The 15,872-nt window shown below is 35.8% G+C and overlaps 2 protein-coding genes across 2 annotated transcripts in view; both read right to left on the bottom strand.

The window, feature by feature from the left end:
• Positions 1-533: 533 nt before the first annotated feature.
• On the bottom strand, positions 534-8,689 carry mpv17l2 (MPV17 mitochondrial inner membrane protein like 2). Its single transcript, XM_056466577.1, has 5 exons — positions 8,092-8,689; positions 5,830-5,991; positions 4,259-4,335; positions 4,050-4,176; positions 534-1,152 (listed from the first exon to the last, which is right to left on the bottom strand). The coding sequence occupies exons 1-5, from the start codon at positions 8,279-8,281 to the stop codon at positions 1,097-1,099; spliced, it is 612 nt and encodes a 203-aa protein (XP_056322552.1). The 5' UTR covers positions 8,282-8,689; the 3' UTR covers positions 534-1,096.
• Positions 8,690-10,416: 1,727 nt separating this feature from the next.
• Positions 10,417-15,872, bottom strand: part of ifi30a (IFI30 lysosomal thiol reductase a) — a 5,693-nt gene continuing 237 nt past the window's right edge. Inside the window, exons 2-7 of the mRNA XM_056475774.1 lie at positions 15,305-15,484; positions 13,463-13,537; positions 13,248-13,337; positions 10,910-11,062; positions 10,764-10,832; positions 10,417-10,666 (exon numbers count right to left, since the gene is read on the bottom strand). Of these exons, the coding sequence (XP_056331749.1) occupies positions 10,601-10,666; positions 10,764-10,832; positions 10,910-11,062; positions 13,248-13,337; positions 13,463-13,537; positions 15,305-15,484 (633 nt within the window). The 3' untranslated portion in view covers positions 10,417-10,600. The remainder of the gene's footprint in view (positions 10,667-10,763; positions 10,833-10,909; positions 11,063-13,247; positions 13,338-13,462; positions 13,538-15,304; positions 15,485-15,872) is intronic.

The following is a 15,872-nucleotide window of genomic DNA, read 5'->3' as shown; positions in this document are numbered from 1 at the left end:
CAAAACACCTGAACATTATAACTGAAAACACCCAGTTAAAAAATAGAGACAAATCAAGAAAATCAATGATAAACCAATTATCCAACTGTGCAAAAAATAACACTTACCACCAAAACTGATGATCTAGTAAGCAATATTGTGTATTTTTTTTTGTTAATTATGGTATTTCAAAGTCCTAATTCTGAAGCATTTCTTCAGTCTGAGAGATTCAGATTCAAAAAGCTTGTTTTCAGGCCCGTGGCAGGTTACCTTAATAGCTGAAAACCAAAAAGATTGTGGGAACTTGTTGTCAGAACACCTGTGTTTTATCAGTTTGCAAGCCCCTATCCGGTCAAATGGTGTCCCGTCAATCTCACTCAGCAGGTTTAACAAAGCTCACGTGCCGCCAAAGAATATCATCCACCACTGAAAGATGGATACCATGTTGAGAGAAAGAAAAATGCTTTTTCATATTTGCAATTCCTACTCAAAGTTCAAGTTATGCTACATTTCAATCTGACAGTAAATATATGGTAATATTCAACACACTCACAAATAAATGTTTATTTCTTCCATTAAATAAACAAGCCCAAGTAGTCAAAATCAAAAGGACTAGATACATTGAATTTGATCATCAAAAATTATATTAACTAGGCAACAATTTACATGTAAAGGCAATTCTTGAACATCATAATAGTAACAATCAATAGTAACATTACTGCTTATGCGGTTTATGTTACATAAAGCATTTCTCAAGTATATAGAAAAATAATTTTGGCATTATGTTGATTATAAACATGCTTGACCAAACTGAAAACATTACTTTTTTATAGTAAATGAATTATAAAACACCCTAAAAATGTCATTATAAAGTAAACCGATTTATTTAAAAGGATTGCCCTTCATATGTCAAAAATACACAGATTTTGGACAATTACATTTGTTTCAAAATGTTTCAATACATTGTATTATTTAAAAACAAATATAAAGCAAAATGTGCAATGTACCAATTTTTACAGGATATAATCTGTTATAGGAGATTTACAGACAGAAAGCTGTCCATTAACAGTCTGCAGAAGAACATTTAATTAAATGTGTGTGTGATCAAAGCTGGTTTTCAGACATCTTCACAGGCAGTTGCGTCAGCTTCTTCTGTGACCTCTACTCGGTCTCCTGGAAAAAAACACAAACGTCATTCATCAGCTGTCACAATATAGCTTGCAACCAGGAACAGAGTCTCTCGCTTTTTTGTTTAAATATGTCAGGAGTTAAAAGGCAAAATATGCAAGATTGTTACGTTAAAACAAATTTGATATCCTAAAATCCACTAGAAGTGTTTCTCAACCACGTTCCTGGAGGACCACCAGCATTCTCTTTTTTTGTCTGTCGCACCCATTACAGGTCTTTCAGTCTCTGCTAATGAGCTGATGACCTTAATCAGATGTGTTTGGGTAAAGAGACATGTGCTGCATCCCAATTCGCATACTTATTCTACGCTCTAAAAGAATGTATTTTTTGGTGAAGGAAAATACACTTTTGAGTGTGTAACAGAAGAGTGCAAGCTTTGGGACATACTACTTTGTTAACAGACAGTTATGCTGCTAAGTTATGAGTTCTGTCAATCATCCACAAATCATCCACCTTTCTTTCATATTTAATTTCTTACCTTATTTTAGAAGCAGCAGCAGGTTAATCTGCCATTATAGGAGTCTTTAATGCAGAGAAATCTCCTCAGGTCTTTGAATAATTATGCGTTCAGACGTTAATGTCCAAACATGTCTTTATTGAAGTTCAGTATTGTTGTTGTAGATGAAATATAATACAGAAAACGTGACTTATTATACCAATTTTTTTCTAGTTGGCTAGATATTAATTAACAGTCATTCAAACAATTTTACCAAAGCCTCTCTACTTGACGGTTGGTCCATCATGTTTGTAGTTTATTCTAATCGTTTAGTTCTAATTGAATTCAGGTCCAACACACAATATACTGTGGGAAATATCAGCGATTAGAGTATGGACACTTCTTGACTTCAATTTTTTAGTGGAAATAGTAAACCATCCGGGAACCTTTGGCATACACTTATCAAAATACTACGATTTGGGACATACTAATTCTATTTTCAAATACTATTTAGGAAGGATAGTATGCGAATTGGGATGCAGCAATGGAAAATGTGCAGAGCTGGTGGTCCTTCAGGAATATGGTTGAGAAACACTGCACTATTTTGCTATGTTATGTACATACATTATTCCAAATGTTTTGAAGAACGTGAAATAAGCCATTTCAACATGAACTGTGTCCTGTGCCATCATACTAACAACATCATACACCCTTCATTTCCGTTTTTTTTAGACTGTGTTGTATTAGAGCAGCATTATAACAGAAAAACAAAATGTGTTTAGAATGATAAAACAGAGCTACTGCTTGACCAGAAAAGCCAGAAGAGCTGGATTGTGGCATAATAAAAGCTCTGCTGCGTTTGTGCCTCGTCATGCTCATTTCAGCAATCTCATCTTGAATACTTAGCTCATTTATAAACATGACTTCAGCAGGAGTCCCATAGGAAAAGATGATTCCACACTGAAGCCGCCTTTCCACTGCACACGACATTCAGACATGACTTTTGGAATACGCCCCCTTGTGGCAGTTGCACAGAACTTTTCAGTTGTCATGCACCATGGGAGGGAAGCTGGATTCTCATGGTGTACGAAATAAAGGAGTGCAAAAGCAAGAGCCATTATTCTTTGTTGGTTCACCGTGGTTGAATGAATAAATGAATGAATACTAGAAACTCAAAGACCGCTAAGAATTTTGGAGGGAATGTGAAGACAACATATAAAAAATTATTTATTTTATTGTTCATTTATGAATAGAAATGTTTTTTTATATATATATATATATAAACTTTTTTCTGATTCAAAAAATAACAAAAAAGCTACTATTTCTCATCTTGTACACATTGATCTTCTTGGACAACATCGAAATACATCACATCTGGTCGACCAGTCCAGGAGTTCAAAATGTTTTAACTGATCCGCAGCTCAAATTGGATCTGAATTTTCAGCATATGGAGATGATCGGAACTCCAAGCAGCTCCCGGACTACTCTACATTGGAAATGAATGACTTCCAGTCTGTTACTTGTCGATTGTCGTATGAAGTGGAAAGGCGGCTTCAGTCACTTCGTCCTCAAACTACACTTTAATTAGTTGTGAACACACGCCCTCTAGTGCCAAAATTACATACTGTGCCTTTAAACAAAGACTAGAATACACAAGACATGTCACTCGTATACTTTTGAATGGAGAAAAGTGTAACTGTCAACAGGACGAAAGAAGCCCCGCCTTCTAGTACAGGAGCCAATCAGCGGTCGCTACTTGGCAAATAAAACCCACCTTCTAGTAGAGAAGGTAATTCAGTGATCGCTAAAGAATGGACCAGACATGAGTTTCTGCAGATTTTGTGTGATACGAACATTTAGAAATGAAACTAAATAGACAGTTGTTGTTTGATTTCATTGGTTATTTGCTATATGAAATGGAATCATAAGCTTGGCGAGTAGTTTTGGAGAATTTGATGTTTCCCTATTGAAACAGAATGCCCGAGCATACTGCCCGAGCCATTTCAAAGATGGCCGCCGAGTGAAATGACTTGCCTTAAAGGGACTTTGCTTTAAATAAACATTTATTTTCACTATTATATATAATATATAGTGAAATAGTATACATAATATACTATTAAAAGAATAGTTCATCTACATTTAGATTTTCTGTTAATTTTCTGGTATTTTACTTTTAGAATACTAATAAAAAATTTTTTTTAGCTAAAATAGTGTTATTTGGAGTCTTAAGACCTCCGACACAGATATCAATTTTGCCTGTATAAGATTATATATGCCTGTATACTTTAGAAATGTTGGTAGCTGTTAAACTGTTAAATTTAATGCTCTTCCATTAAAAACACTTCATCTCAGATGTAAATTAACACCAAACTAACATTTTGGGCTGAATTGTCCCTTTAAGTTACTTCAGAGTTTGTATTATGCGACAGATGCAAACATTTCTTACTGTGTTTGAGGTAGGAGAGGTAAGTGTCCCATCCCAGAGTAACTATATTCACATAAAGGACACGAAACTTGGGTGGCAGGAAGTAGAAATTTATCATCTGAGCTGCTGGCCAAACACACCAATCGGCCTGAAATAAAGGGTTATGAGAAAGTGTCATGATCAGCTATGAAGATTAACGATTTGAACAAATGTTTACCAGTGCAACATACCTTGTAAAACTCCCAAAATTTGTCTCTGAATTCCTGTTGTGCCTCAACGAAAGTGTGACCCTCCATCATTCCCATACCTTCATAAAAAATTAAATACAATAAAAAACAGGTGTGATTGAATTTAGACTTTTATTAAGTATAATATGAGATTTAAGTAGGGCTGGGCGATATAATTATTTTCCATATTGAATGATAACGATATATATTTTGATATAAGTTGTTAATGCTTCCATGTTTAAAAAGTACCCCAACAATGACTGAAGCCACAACAATTAGAGGGTCCATTAAATGGCATAACATATTTTCTGCCGATAAATTTTCAGCAGCCAAATATTTTTTATTAGATTAGATTCAATTTATTGTCATCACACATGTACAAGTACAAGGCAACGGAATGCAGGAACAAGGCAACGAAATGCAGGACAAGGCAACGGAATGCAGGAACAAGGCAACGAAATGCAGGACAAGGCAACGAAATGCAGTACAAGGCAACGGAATGCAGGAACAAGGCAACGAAATGCAGGGCAAGACAACGAAATGCAGGAACAAGGCAACGAAATGCAGGACAAGGCAACGGAATGCAGGAACAAGGCAACGAAATGCAGGAACAAGGCAACGAAATGCAGGACAAGGCAACGGAATGCAGGAACAAGGCAACGAAATGCAGGGCAAGACAACGAAATGCAGGCAAGACAACGAACTGCAGGCAAGACAACGAAATGCAGGACAAGGCAACGATATGCAGGACAAGGCAACGAAATGCAGGACAAGGCAACGAAATGCAGGACAAGGCAACGGAATGCAGGAACAAGGCAACGAAATGCAGGACAAGGCAACGAAATGCAGGACAAGGCAACGAAATGCAGTACAAGGCAACGGAATGCAGGAACAAGGCAACGAAATGCAGGGCAAGACAACTAGATGCAGGAACAAGGCAACGAAATGCAGGACAAGGCAACGGAATGCAGGAACAAGGCAACGAAATGCAGGAACAAGGCAACGAAATGCAGGACAAGGCAACGGAATGCAGGAACAAGGCAACGAAATGCAGGAACAAGGCAACGAAATGCAGGACAAGGCAACGGAATGCAGGAACAAGGCAACGAAATACAGGGCAAGACAACGAAATGCAGGCAAGACAACGAAATGCAGACAAGGCAATGAAATGCAGGACAAGGCAACGATATGCAGGACAAGGCAACGAAATGCAGGACAAGGCAACGAAATGCAGGACAAGGCAACGGAATGCAGGAACAAGGCAACGAAATGCAGGACAAGGCAACGAAATGCAGGACAAGGCAACGAAATGCAGGACAAGGCAACGGAATGCAGGAACAAGGTAACGAAATGCAGACAAGGCAACGAAATGCAGGAATATCAACACACATTTAGATTCCCATTGATGCAAATTTCTGCTGTGTGATTGGCTCTTAGATCAAAATAGAGTAAAAAAAAGTCCAGAGCTTATCACTGTTATTGACAAATTTTATTGTGATTTGATATAATATCGACCCAGCCCTAATTTTAAGTATTTAAAAATGTATTTTTCATCAATTCTAGAAAATAATTACCTAAAAAATACCAGGCCCCCAGTGCCGGTGACGCTACCAGCTGATCAACGAGTACTTTCTTGCAGACATTATTTATGCCATTGCCAATGAAGTATTTGTCGAGCCACTGGTACCAATAGTGCATGAAAGGGCCCATAGAACATCCCACAGCAAACATACAACCTGCAGGACACAAAAGCACCATTTATGAAGCTTGCTATTTATTTATTTATTTATTTATTCTATTTATTAATCCTTCCATCATTTTCTTTTCTTAGTACAATAATAACATTTTCTGATGCTATTAAGAGCTTTTCCACAAATAAATATCTTTAAAAAAGAAACTTCTCCTCTTGCTGTTTTTGTAAACATTTGTACAAAAAAAAAACATTTGTTTTTGGAACTTTCTGGAGTAATGTCATTTTGAATTTAATTATTTAAATAAATGCATGTGCTTTTTCTTTGCGTTTTGTTTTATATTAACAATAAGAATTAGGTCAAAGCAAGTTTTTGTATAATTTACTTATGTTTATTATAAAGTTTTACACTCATAAATATGAATACACATAAAGAAAACCAATTTAACTTCTTACAATAACCGAATCAGTATTGAAGCACAATATCAATATTTAACAATAAAAATGTGATACATTAACCATGCAAGTTCTTCCTTAATGTCTTTTATCACTATGTGCTCTTTCCCTCATTGATTTATTTCTCTTAGATGGTTTCCTTTTTAGGTATATATGTTTATAAAATAAAGTGCTTATCATTTACAGAACAAAATCTGGAGACCAGGTATCATTTCTATTCCAATGACAGATACATGTTTCAAGTAAATTAAAGAAGTAATTATATGAAAAACTTCTAACCTGAAATGTTGAAGACGCACTCAAAAAATACAATTGCTTTTTGTTAAAACTATTTATTTAAAATAAGCCGAAACAACCCTATGCTTTTGTGTGTTTTTGAGACAACTTAATTGTTTTAAGTTCAACCCACTTACATTTGTAAAAATGATTAAGCTAACTTAATCGATTTGTGTTGGGACAACAAAGTAATTATGTGGAACCCAGCATGTAGTTATCAGAGTAGTTTGTATTATATATCAATGGAAGAAAGTGATTTTATAATTATATATATATATATATATATATATATATATATATATATATATATATATATATATATATATATAGTGAAATGTGTGTGTAGTCAGTTATATGTTTATGATATATGACAAATAAATTGTGAAGAATTTTATAATGACTGTATAGTAATGTGTAATAGTAGTGTGCAGGTAATACATATATATACAGTTGAAGTCAGAATTAGTCCCCCTTTGATTTTTTTTCTTTTTTAAATAATATATATACACAGTATGTCTGATAATATTTTTTTATTCTGGAGAAAGTCTTTTTTGTAATATTTAAGCTAGAATAAAAGCAGTTTTTAATTTTTTAAAAAACATTTTAAGGTCAAAATTATTAGCCCCTTTAAGGTATTTTCCCCCGATAGTCTACAGAACAAACCATCATTATACAGTAACTTGCCTAATTACCCTAACCTGCCTAGTTACCCTAATTAACCTAGTTAGGCCTTTAATTGTCACTTTAAACTGTATAGAAGTGTCTTGAAAAATATCTAGTCAAATATTATTTACTGTCATCATGGCAAAGATAAAATAAATCAGATATCAGAAAGGAGTTATTAAAACTATTATGTTTAGAAATGTGTTGAAAAAATCCTCTCTCCATTAAACAAAATAAAAAATAAACAAAAATAAACAGGGGGGCTAATAATTCAGAGGGTTTAATAATTCTGACTTCAATTAAATATATATATATATATATATATATATATATATATATATATATATATATATATATATATATATATATATAATTATTATTTGAGAAAATGTTTTCATATGTTATATGTTACAATGTTGTGAAAGTATACCGTTAAGTGTACTACTTTAAAGAAAAAATAATAATACACAGACTTTAACGTGAAGCAGCAGCAGCTTGGTGTTTCGTGTGTTTCAATAATACATTATCGTCCCTCACTAGGCGGTGATGGGTGCTACAATTGCAACAAAATGACACCCTCTAGGGGTCGCAACACCACGCGAGTTCTTGAATCTCGCGTTACTTTCACGACAGGACATTACCAATACATAAAAGTATTTTTTTTTTCTTTTTACTAAGTATACAAACACGAGTTGATACAATTAATAAGACACGCAAAAGGTTTTAAGGAGATTATTTGCGATGTCGTCACCTGTCCGCGACCAGTCACGTGTTCGGCCGGGTGTCCTCCGGATCTCTCGGGTCTGCTGGATGAGGTCTCCCGCCGCCAGCATTCCCCCGCAGCTCACCGTGTTCGTGACGATCAGAAATCTGCCTCTGAAAAGCGGCTTCCAGTAACCGGCGATCCTGATCAGAAACTCCTTTCCCTGACGAGATATCATGTTGACGGCGATTTCACTCAAATTCCTCTCAGCTGTCCGCTCGAGCAGCGCCTGTGCTCCTCATTCGCCACTTCTGTTCCTTTACTCCGGAGTAAATCTCATAACATATGCTAATAAACTGTCTAAACACTGACAAGTGATGTAACTTAACCAATGCATCCGTATTACTTCAGTTAGATGGTTTAAACCGGGGTCGTTTGGATATACGAGAATCGCTTCTTGGCGTAGTTTCTTCCGGAGCGAGTATATTAGTTTATCCAAGAGATTTCACATGTTTAACAGTGAGATTTCATTCATGTAACCGACAGAGCAGCCAACAGGAGTCGGCGACGAGTCCATGCGTAATGGCGTTGCGCGCACGAGCATCAAGGTTGCGTCAACGTGCGCATGAAGCTGCAACTTTCACTTTGACCCCGTCGATAATAATTGATTGATGAATGATTATTTACTATCGAATCATCATTTCTTAATCTTCGGGGACCCTGTTTGATTATTGCCAGTTCATTCATTCATTTTCCTTCGGCTTAGTCCCTTTATTCATCAGGGGTCGTCACAGAGAAAAGAACCGCCAACTTATCCAGCATGTTTCACACAGCGGATGCCCTTCCAGCTGCAACCCAGTACTGGGAAACCCCCATACACTCTCACATTCACACACATACACTACGGACAATTTTAGCATACCCAATTCACCTAAACAACATGTCATTGGACTGTGGGGGAGCGCCCGGAGGAAACCCACACCAACACTGGGAGAACATGCAAACTCCAACTGACCCTGCTGGGACTCGAACTGGTGACCTTGCTGTGAGGCGACAGTGCTAACCACTGAGCCACTGTGTCACCATCATTGCTAGATATTATACTCATTTAAAGGATAAACTCTTTGTAGGTCAGAATAAAGTCAAAGATTCTGGTTAATGATAAGTAAAGTTGTAGACATGCAGAAATGGAAAACCATCGAGGAAGCATTTTTCTAGACTAAAGTGCACTTCAGCAGGGACAATAAACAGGCCAGTAGCCGGGGGGAGGTGGGTTTGGGGGGGAGAGACCCACCCTCACTGACAAAGATCCAGAAATTGTCCATCATAAATAGTGTAAAGACATTGAAAAAGACTTTAAGACCAACGGAATCCTCTGATGGCTTCGATATGACTTCAGCGAATCCGTTTAGGCCAGGGATGCCCAAACTTTTTCTTATGAAGGGTCAAAATCCAAACTTGATTGAGGGTTTTTTTTTATTACATTAAAGTAATGTGTAATATATAATTTGTATAATTTATATAATGTGTAATAATGTAATTTACTATTACATTAAAAACTGCCATGGTATTTTCCCAATTTATGAATATTGAAAAATAAATATTACAATTACTTCAATCATATTAATAATTGTATTTTTTTGTTACATTTTATAATGAACATCTTACAATAAATCAAACACATTTTTAACACAGTGGTGTTCAGTGCTGAATACACGAGTCAAGCTGCACCTGTCTTTGTCTTGATTTGTCTGTCGATGTCATGTGTATTGTCCTCCATTTTCAAGTGACAGTACTTAAATTTAGAAAAATCGGATTCATGCACAACATTTAATTGAAACCTTTATATTCAGATGAGGTTTTTTTGTTGTTGTTTAAAACACAAACAAAAGGTTACGTTAAATTAAAAATGATGATCTCTGTTGAAGGCATTTGCCGCAACCTTCATTCTAAATTTCTTCTCAGATAGGATGGCGGGCCCAATCAAAGGTTACCATGGGACAACTTTGGCCCGCAGGTCCTACTAAAATGCGGACTGAAAAAAGGCTTTTAATTACGCAGCACATTTTGCATGGAATAATCTACAAAATTGCTGTTTAAAGAATTGAATTCACTAAATGCTTTAAAAAAGGGTTTAAATGATTTAGAAATTGAAACGCAGGCTTGCAGATGTTTTGAATAGTTTGTTTGTCAATGTGTGATCCATGTTAACTGTCAATACTGCCTAATCTGCAGGACACTCTTGTAAAAGAGATTTTTAATCTCAATGTGAGTCCAACATCAAGCTGAGCAGGAAAACATACAATCTGACGTAAGAGACGTAAGCAGGTTGGCTACGGGCCTGTTTAAAGAAATCATTAATGCACAAACAGGTAATGGAAATTTGCTTTTAATACATTGTATGCATGCATACTGTTATGTACATATAAAAAAAATAACAACAGCAAACTAATTACTCAAATAAAATAAAAAAATCTGAATTTCAGCATGTGTTTACTTTATTTTCATACACTGTCTTCATCCCTGACATAAGTAGTGTTGTTTTCAGATACCCTGATTAGTTCATGCAGTAATTGTTGGTTTTCTTCTTCAGCCCTAGAGTACAAGCATCTGGTTTTTGACCCTGTAGAACAAAGAATGGAGAGCTCATGTGACGGACTCCTTGCTGATGAGATAAAACACTGAAATGATAATAAACGTTAACAAGACATCAAACAAACCTTGTACAAGCTGCACACCAGACTGAAGAGAGAATTCATCGCCTTGTCCTGAAGATCGTCTGTGTGTTCCTGCAGGGACAGCATTGACCCATTTAATTACCGCTGATAAACATCCTTGTAAATATTAAATGGATAAATCTGCTTACTCCGTTAACGGTTATCCATGGCACATATTGATGAGGCGGATTCAGTGCATCAGTTTTCACTGCATTTTCGTGCATTAATTTATTGCCTTGGTCTCCCTTTACACACTGCATGATTGAATCCCAGGTCACATCAGGACGATAGACTCCAAGACACTGAGGTGAGACATACAGATAAGCATTGCAGATCGCGACAGGGTTAATATATTTACAAATGACAGATTAAAGGACAAACAGAGAACGACAGACATATACTGAGAGTTGCAAAGAAGAGACAGATCAAATGACAACTGGATGGACAAACAGAGCTGTGTTAAAAACTATTCAACCCCCTGAGACTGAATCAGTCCAGATGTAATACTGCACCTTAGTTGCATATTAAATGTAATAATATTTATAATTTATAGGATTTTTACTTTTTTTTTTGCAATACAACTGTGCCATTAGTTGCAGATGCAGATTCTCAGATGCAGAAAAGCTAGTCCATGCTTTTATGACTTCTAGGCTGGATTACTGTAATGCTCGGTTTGCTGGCTGCCCAGCATCCTCTATTAACAAACTTCAATTAGTACGAAATGCAGCTGCCAGAGTTCTTACCAGGTCTAGAAAATTTGATCACATCACCCCAATTTTATCCTCCTTACACTGGCTGCCTGTTAAGTTTCGTATTGAATTTAAAATATTGCTTCTTACCTACAAAGCTTTAAATAATCTAGCTCCTGTTTATCTAACCAACCTTCTGTCTCGCTACAATCCAACTCGCTCTTTAAGATCTCAAACCTCAGGGCTTCTGGTAGTACCTAGAATAGTAAAGTCGAGTAATGGAGGTCGAGCCTTCTCATTTATAGCTCCTAAACTCTGGAATAGCCTTCCTGATAACATCTGAAGCTCAGACACACTCTCCCAATTCAAAACTAGATTAAAGACCTATCTGTTCAGTAAAGCATACACTCAGTGCACCACTTAGGGGGCTTCCACACAGGTTCTGCATCTTGTTGATATCCACTATGAACAGCAGCTACGCTAATTATTCTGTTTATTCTCCATTTCCACCTGGGGATACTCTTCCCGAGGCCCTCAGACTATGCAGAGTCACTGATTCGATCCAAGACCAGCGACGAGATGATCCCAAGGTTTCCATATCCTGGACCAGGCCGTATCCTGAGCAGCTACTGTAGTGGTCATGGAGGAGTGGATAACATGAGACTGATTCCTGTGACGCTTCAGGAACAGACGAGTCTTCGCTGAGGCCAGCTTCCAGCTTCTGCCGCTGAGACTGCAGCTCTGCAAAAGACGTTTGGCCAGTGGAGAAATTGAAATGATCGTGCCCAACTGAGTCTGGTTTCTCTCAAGGTTTTTTTTTTCTTCTTTACTTTCGCCAATTAGTGACGTTTTTTTTCCCTCTCTGCTATCTCCACTGGCTTGCATGGTTTGGGATCTGTAGAGCTGTGCATCGTTGGATTTGCTCTTCAGTGATTAGACTCTCAGTAGTGATTATTAAACCACACTGAACTGAGCTCAACTGAACTGAACTTAAACACTAAAAAACTGAACTACACTGTTCCTATTTACTATGACCTTTTATCTGAAGCTGCTTTGACACAATCTACATTGTATAAGCGCTATACAAATAAAGGTGAATTGAATTGAATTATTGTTCAACACTGAGGAAAACAACTTGTTCATTTGCATGTTTGAGCACAAAACTTATATTAAAATGAAGTTTAGTAGAATGCAGTCTCCAAAGTCAAACATGGAGGGGATTCTTTGAAATATCAACCCATATGGGCAAAGATTGTGACGTCTACAGCACATAGACATGAGTGTGATGATCACTGGACTTTCCAGCAGAAAATTCACATCACCCGTCCACTGAAGCTCAGTTTAGGGATCATTCTACAATATTTCGAGTTGGCTGTTTGGTCTCCATATTTTAAATCCCATTAAAAGTGTTAAGTGCAGAGAGCAGTAGCCATGTGAAAACCAATGGTTAATGGTCAACTTTATGTTTTTCTTAGCAATAAATTGGACAAGATCCCAGTAGAGAGGTGACAGGAGCTTGAAAGCAAAAAAGAAACAACTTTCTGGGGTTAGGGATGAGCAAACTACGGTTTAGGAACAATCAGACGGTTGCTTTTGATCAGATTCATGTTCTCAGAGTCACGCAGACATATTTATGAAGTTTATAAATAAGATTAGTGATGTAATTAACTGTTTTCATAGAATTTTGTTCACTAGAGCAGAACGTCTTGCAGATTAAAGGGAGTTGAGTGATTCTGATCACAACAGCAGATAGATGAACTGATAGACAGAGATGAATATATAGATGGATGGAACTTACAGGCTGGGCTGATTTCAGCACATCCTTTCCTGACTCCATGCAGAAAATGACCATAACAGCATCCAAGCCTAGTTTATTCAGCATGCATGTCTGACAGAAAACATGTTAAAAAAAGAAACTGTAATTCAGATTACTCTAAACAATGCTTAAAATATTAACACCAATCCACTTGTGTCTAATTTACTTGAATGGTGAAATCAATATTAAAACCTCACCTCAATCATATTACCCAGACATTCATCTTCTCCGTGCTGACAGGTGAAGATGTACTTCCCTTGAGCTTGTTTCTCCTATTATACAAAATAAATTAATTAATAAATATATAGTTTGCCTGCAACTGACAAATTTCTGTCCCAGTGTCTTTGATACACTTAATGAAGCTATTAGCACGAATCTACACCCTAACCCCTTGACAGCCCTTCTTGGCATTTCAGAGATAGTTGACTTAACTGTTGCATCTCGCCAGGTTATTGCTTTTTCTACTCTTAGCAAGACGAGCCATTCTTCTTAAATGGAAACACATACTTCCTCCATCATTATATGTGGATCTGAGAAATCTCTAGCTGCATAAAACTAGAGAAGTTAAGCTGTTTACTTGCAGGATCTCTCAAATCTTTCTACAAGACCTTGAGTCCTGTTTTAGACTATATCTAAGGTTTACCCTGTTCTATTGATATCAGCCCTAATACACAGTAAATAACTGGAAAGAGCAAATATTGCCTACTTAAAGCAATCTTTTCATCTTTTCTTTACTCTTTTATTGGTAAACTTGTTAAAACAATTTTTTATTTTATTATTTTTTTTCTCAGAGGATAGAGATGAAATTTATTTTGAGGGGATAGTGGGATAGTCTGTAATTTTTCTTATTCTGCATTATATATATATATATATATATATATATATATATATATATATATATATATATATATATAGATGAGAATAAATAATTACATTTTATAGGTATTTAACAAAACCATACATGGTAGTATATAATACAGAGTAAGAACAATTACAGAACAGCATTTAACATCAACTAGAACATGATGCTTTTGTACTAAGTGTAAGTGATATTTTGATTTAAATATTTATAATTGTAAAAAAAAATTGCACGTTCACAAGTTGTGATAGACTATTCACACTATATGTAAACTGTCTAAAAAAATGGCGTGCAGCTGTGTAAATATACCTGTGCGTTTCCATATGGAAACGGATCAATCTCCATGATGTCTTGCAACATAATCAAGGTTGATTAATCAGATTTCTAAGATTACTCTGAAAATTGTATGCATTTCAACAAGGAACTTTTATTTTCTGTCGCTTAAAACGAATTCTCTTTGATTTATTAAAGCACATTGAAGCTGAAAACCCCTAGGTGTTTTTTTAATTTTTTTTTTTATAATGCTTGTCTGTTGTCTGATTAAGTAAGAAATAGCTGGGGTATATATACACGTGTGTGTGTGTGTGTGTGTATGTAATATATATATATATATATATATATATATATATAATACATACATGTGTGTGTGTGTGTGTGTGTGTGTGTGTGTGTGTGTGTGTATATATATATATATATATATATATATATATATATATATATATATATATATATATATATATATATATATATATATATATATATATATATATATATATATATATATATATATATATATATATATATAGCACGAAAACAAATTATCGACTGCATATTTTAGGTTTAAGTCAATTATGAACTAACGTTAGAATAGCATCCCAGCGGCACGGGTAAGGTTTGACGTTTAAGTTTCTAAAAGGAGTTGTATTTATTTTATACAGAGTGGTTAAATGAAAAGGTTGACAGTCTTGTTTCTGTGTGAACTTTATACATGACTTACATGAGCAGTTTAGTAAACAATGTAAGTAAACAATGCAATACTGATATTTAACATGTGAGGTCCATGAGAAATTGTCATTTAAATATTTATAATTGTGAGAAAAAAAAATTGCACGTTTCGCAAGTTGTGATGGACTATTCACACTATAAGTAAACTGAGCGGCGTGCCGCAGTGTAAATATACCTGTGCGTTTCCATATGGAACCAGATCAATCTCCATGATGTCTTGCAACATAATCAAGGTTGGCACGAGTTGAGATGTAAGAAATATTCTGCATCCTGGGCACAGAGACTCATAGTACAAGCTCACGTTCACCTTGTCAGCGGCCTTTGTCGAGTTATACTTCATGCATTGCTCCAGCACCTTAAATGAGGAAAAAAGATAACAGTAAGTTTTGTTCACACTCGTCTTGACGCACCCAAAACGTAGGGATTTCCCGAAAGCGCAGAGCATAGAAAGAGAAGCGTGGATAAACGTCAGAGCACAAATATTCTTGAAAAAACTTCAAATGACTAACTTTACTTTTTTGTGGCAAGCAAACGCACTGACACAAATGAATACAGATATAACAGAGACCATCGCGGTTTATTTTCATCAAAAGAGGAAGTTGTAAATTAAGTTGGTTTTGACTCACCCCACAAGTATAGACACAAAGGAATAAAAGCATAAAACGTACGGTCTACTGGTTTCATTTCATTCAATTTAAGCAGAAAAGGTTGTTAAAGTTACTTTTCTTTTGGTACAGAAGTCA

The sequence above is a fragment of the Danio aesculapii genome, chromosome 2 (genome assembly GCF_903798145.1).
Source record: "Danio aesculapii chromosome 2, fDanAes4.1, whole genome shotgun sequence".
Lineage (NCBI taxonomy): Eukaryota > Metazoa > Chordata > Actinopteri > Cypriniformes > Danionidae > Danio > Danio aesculapii.
Note: the sequence above shows the minus strand (reverse complement) of the source record. Positions and strands in the feature narration are given on the sequence as shown.

Coding starts and splice junctions, on each gene's coding strand:
- mpv17l2 (XM_056466577.1), bottom strand. CDS start 8,281: ATGATATCTCGTCAGGGAAAGGAGTTTCTGATCAGGATCGCCGGTTAC. Junction 4,177..4,258: donor AATTTTGGGAGTTTTACAAG/GTATGTTGCACT, acceptor CCTTTATTTCAG/GCCGATTGGTGTGTTTGGCC. Junction 1,153..4,049: donor CCTCTCCTACCTCAAACACA/GTAAGAAATGTT, acceptor GTTTTTTTCCAG/GAGACCGAGTAGAGGTCACA.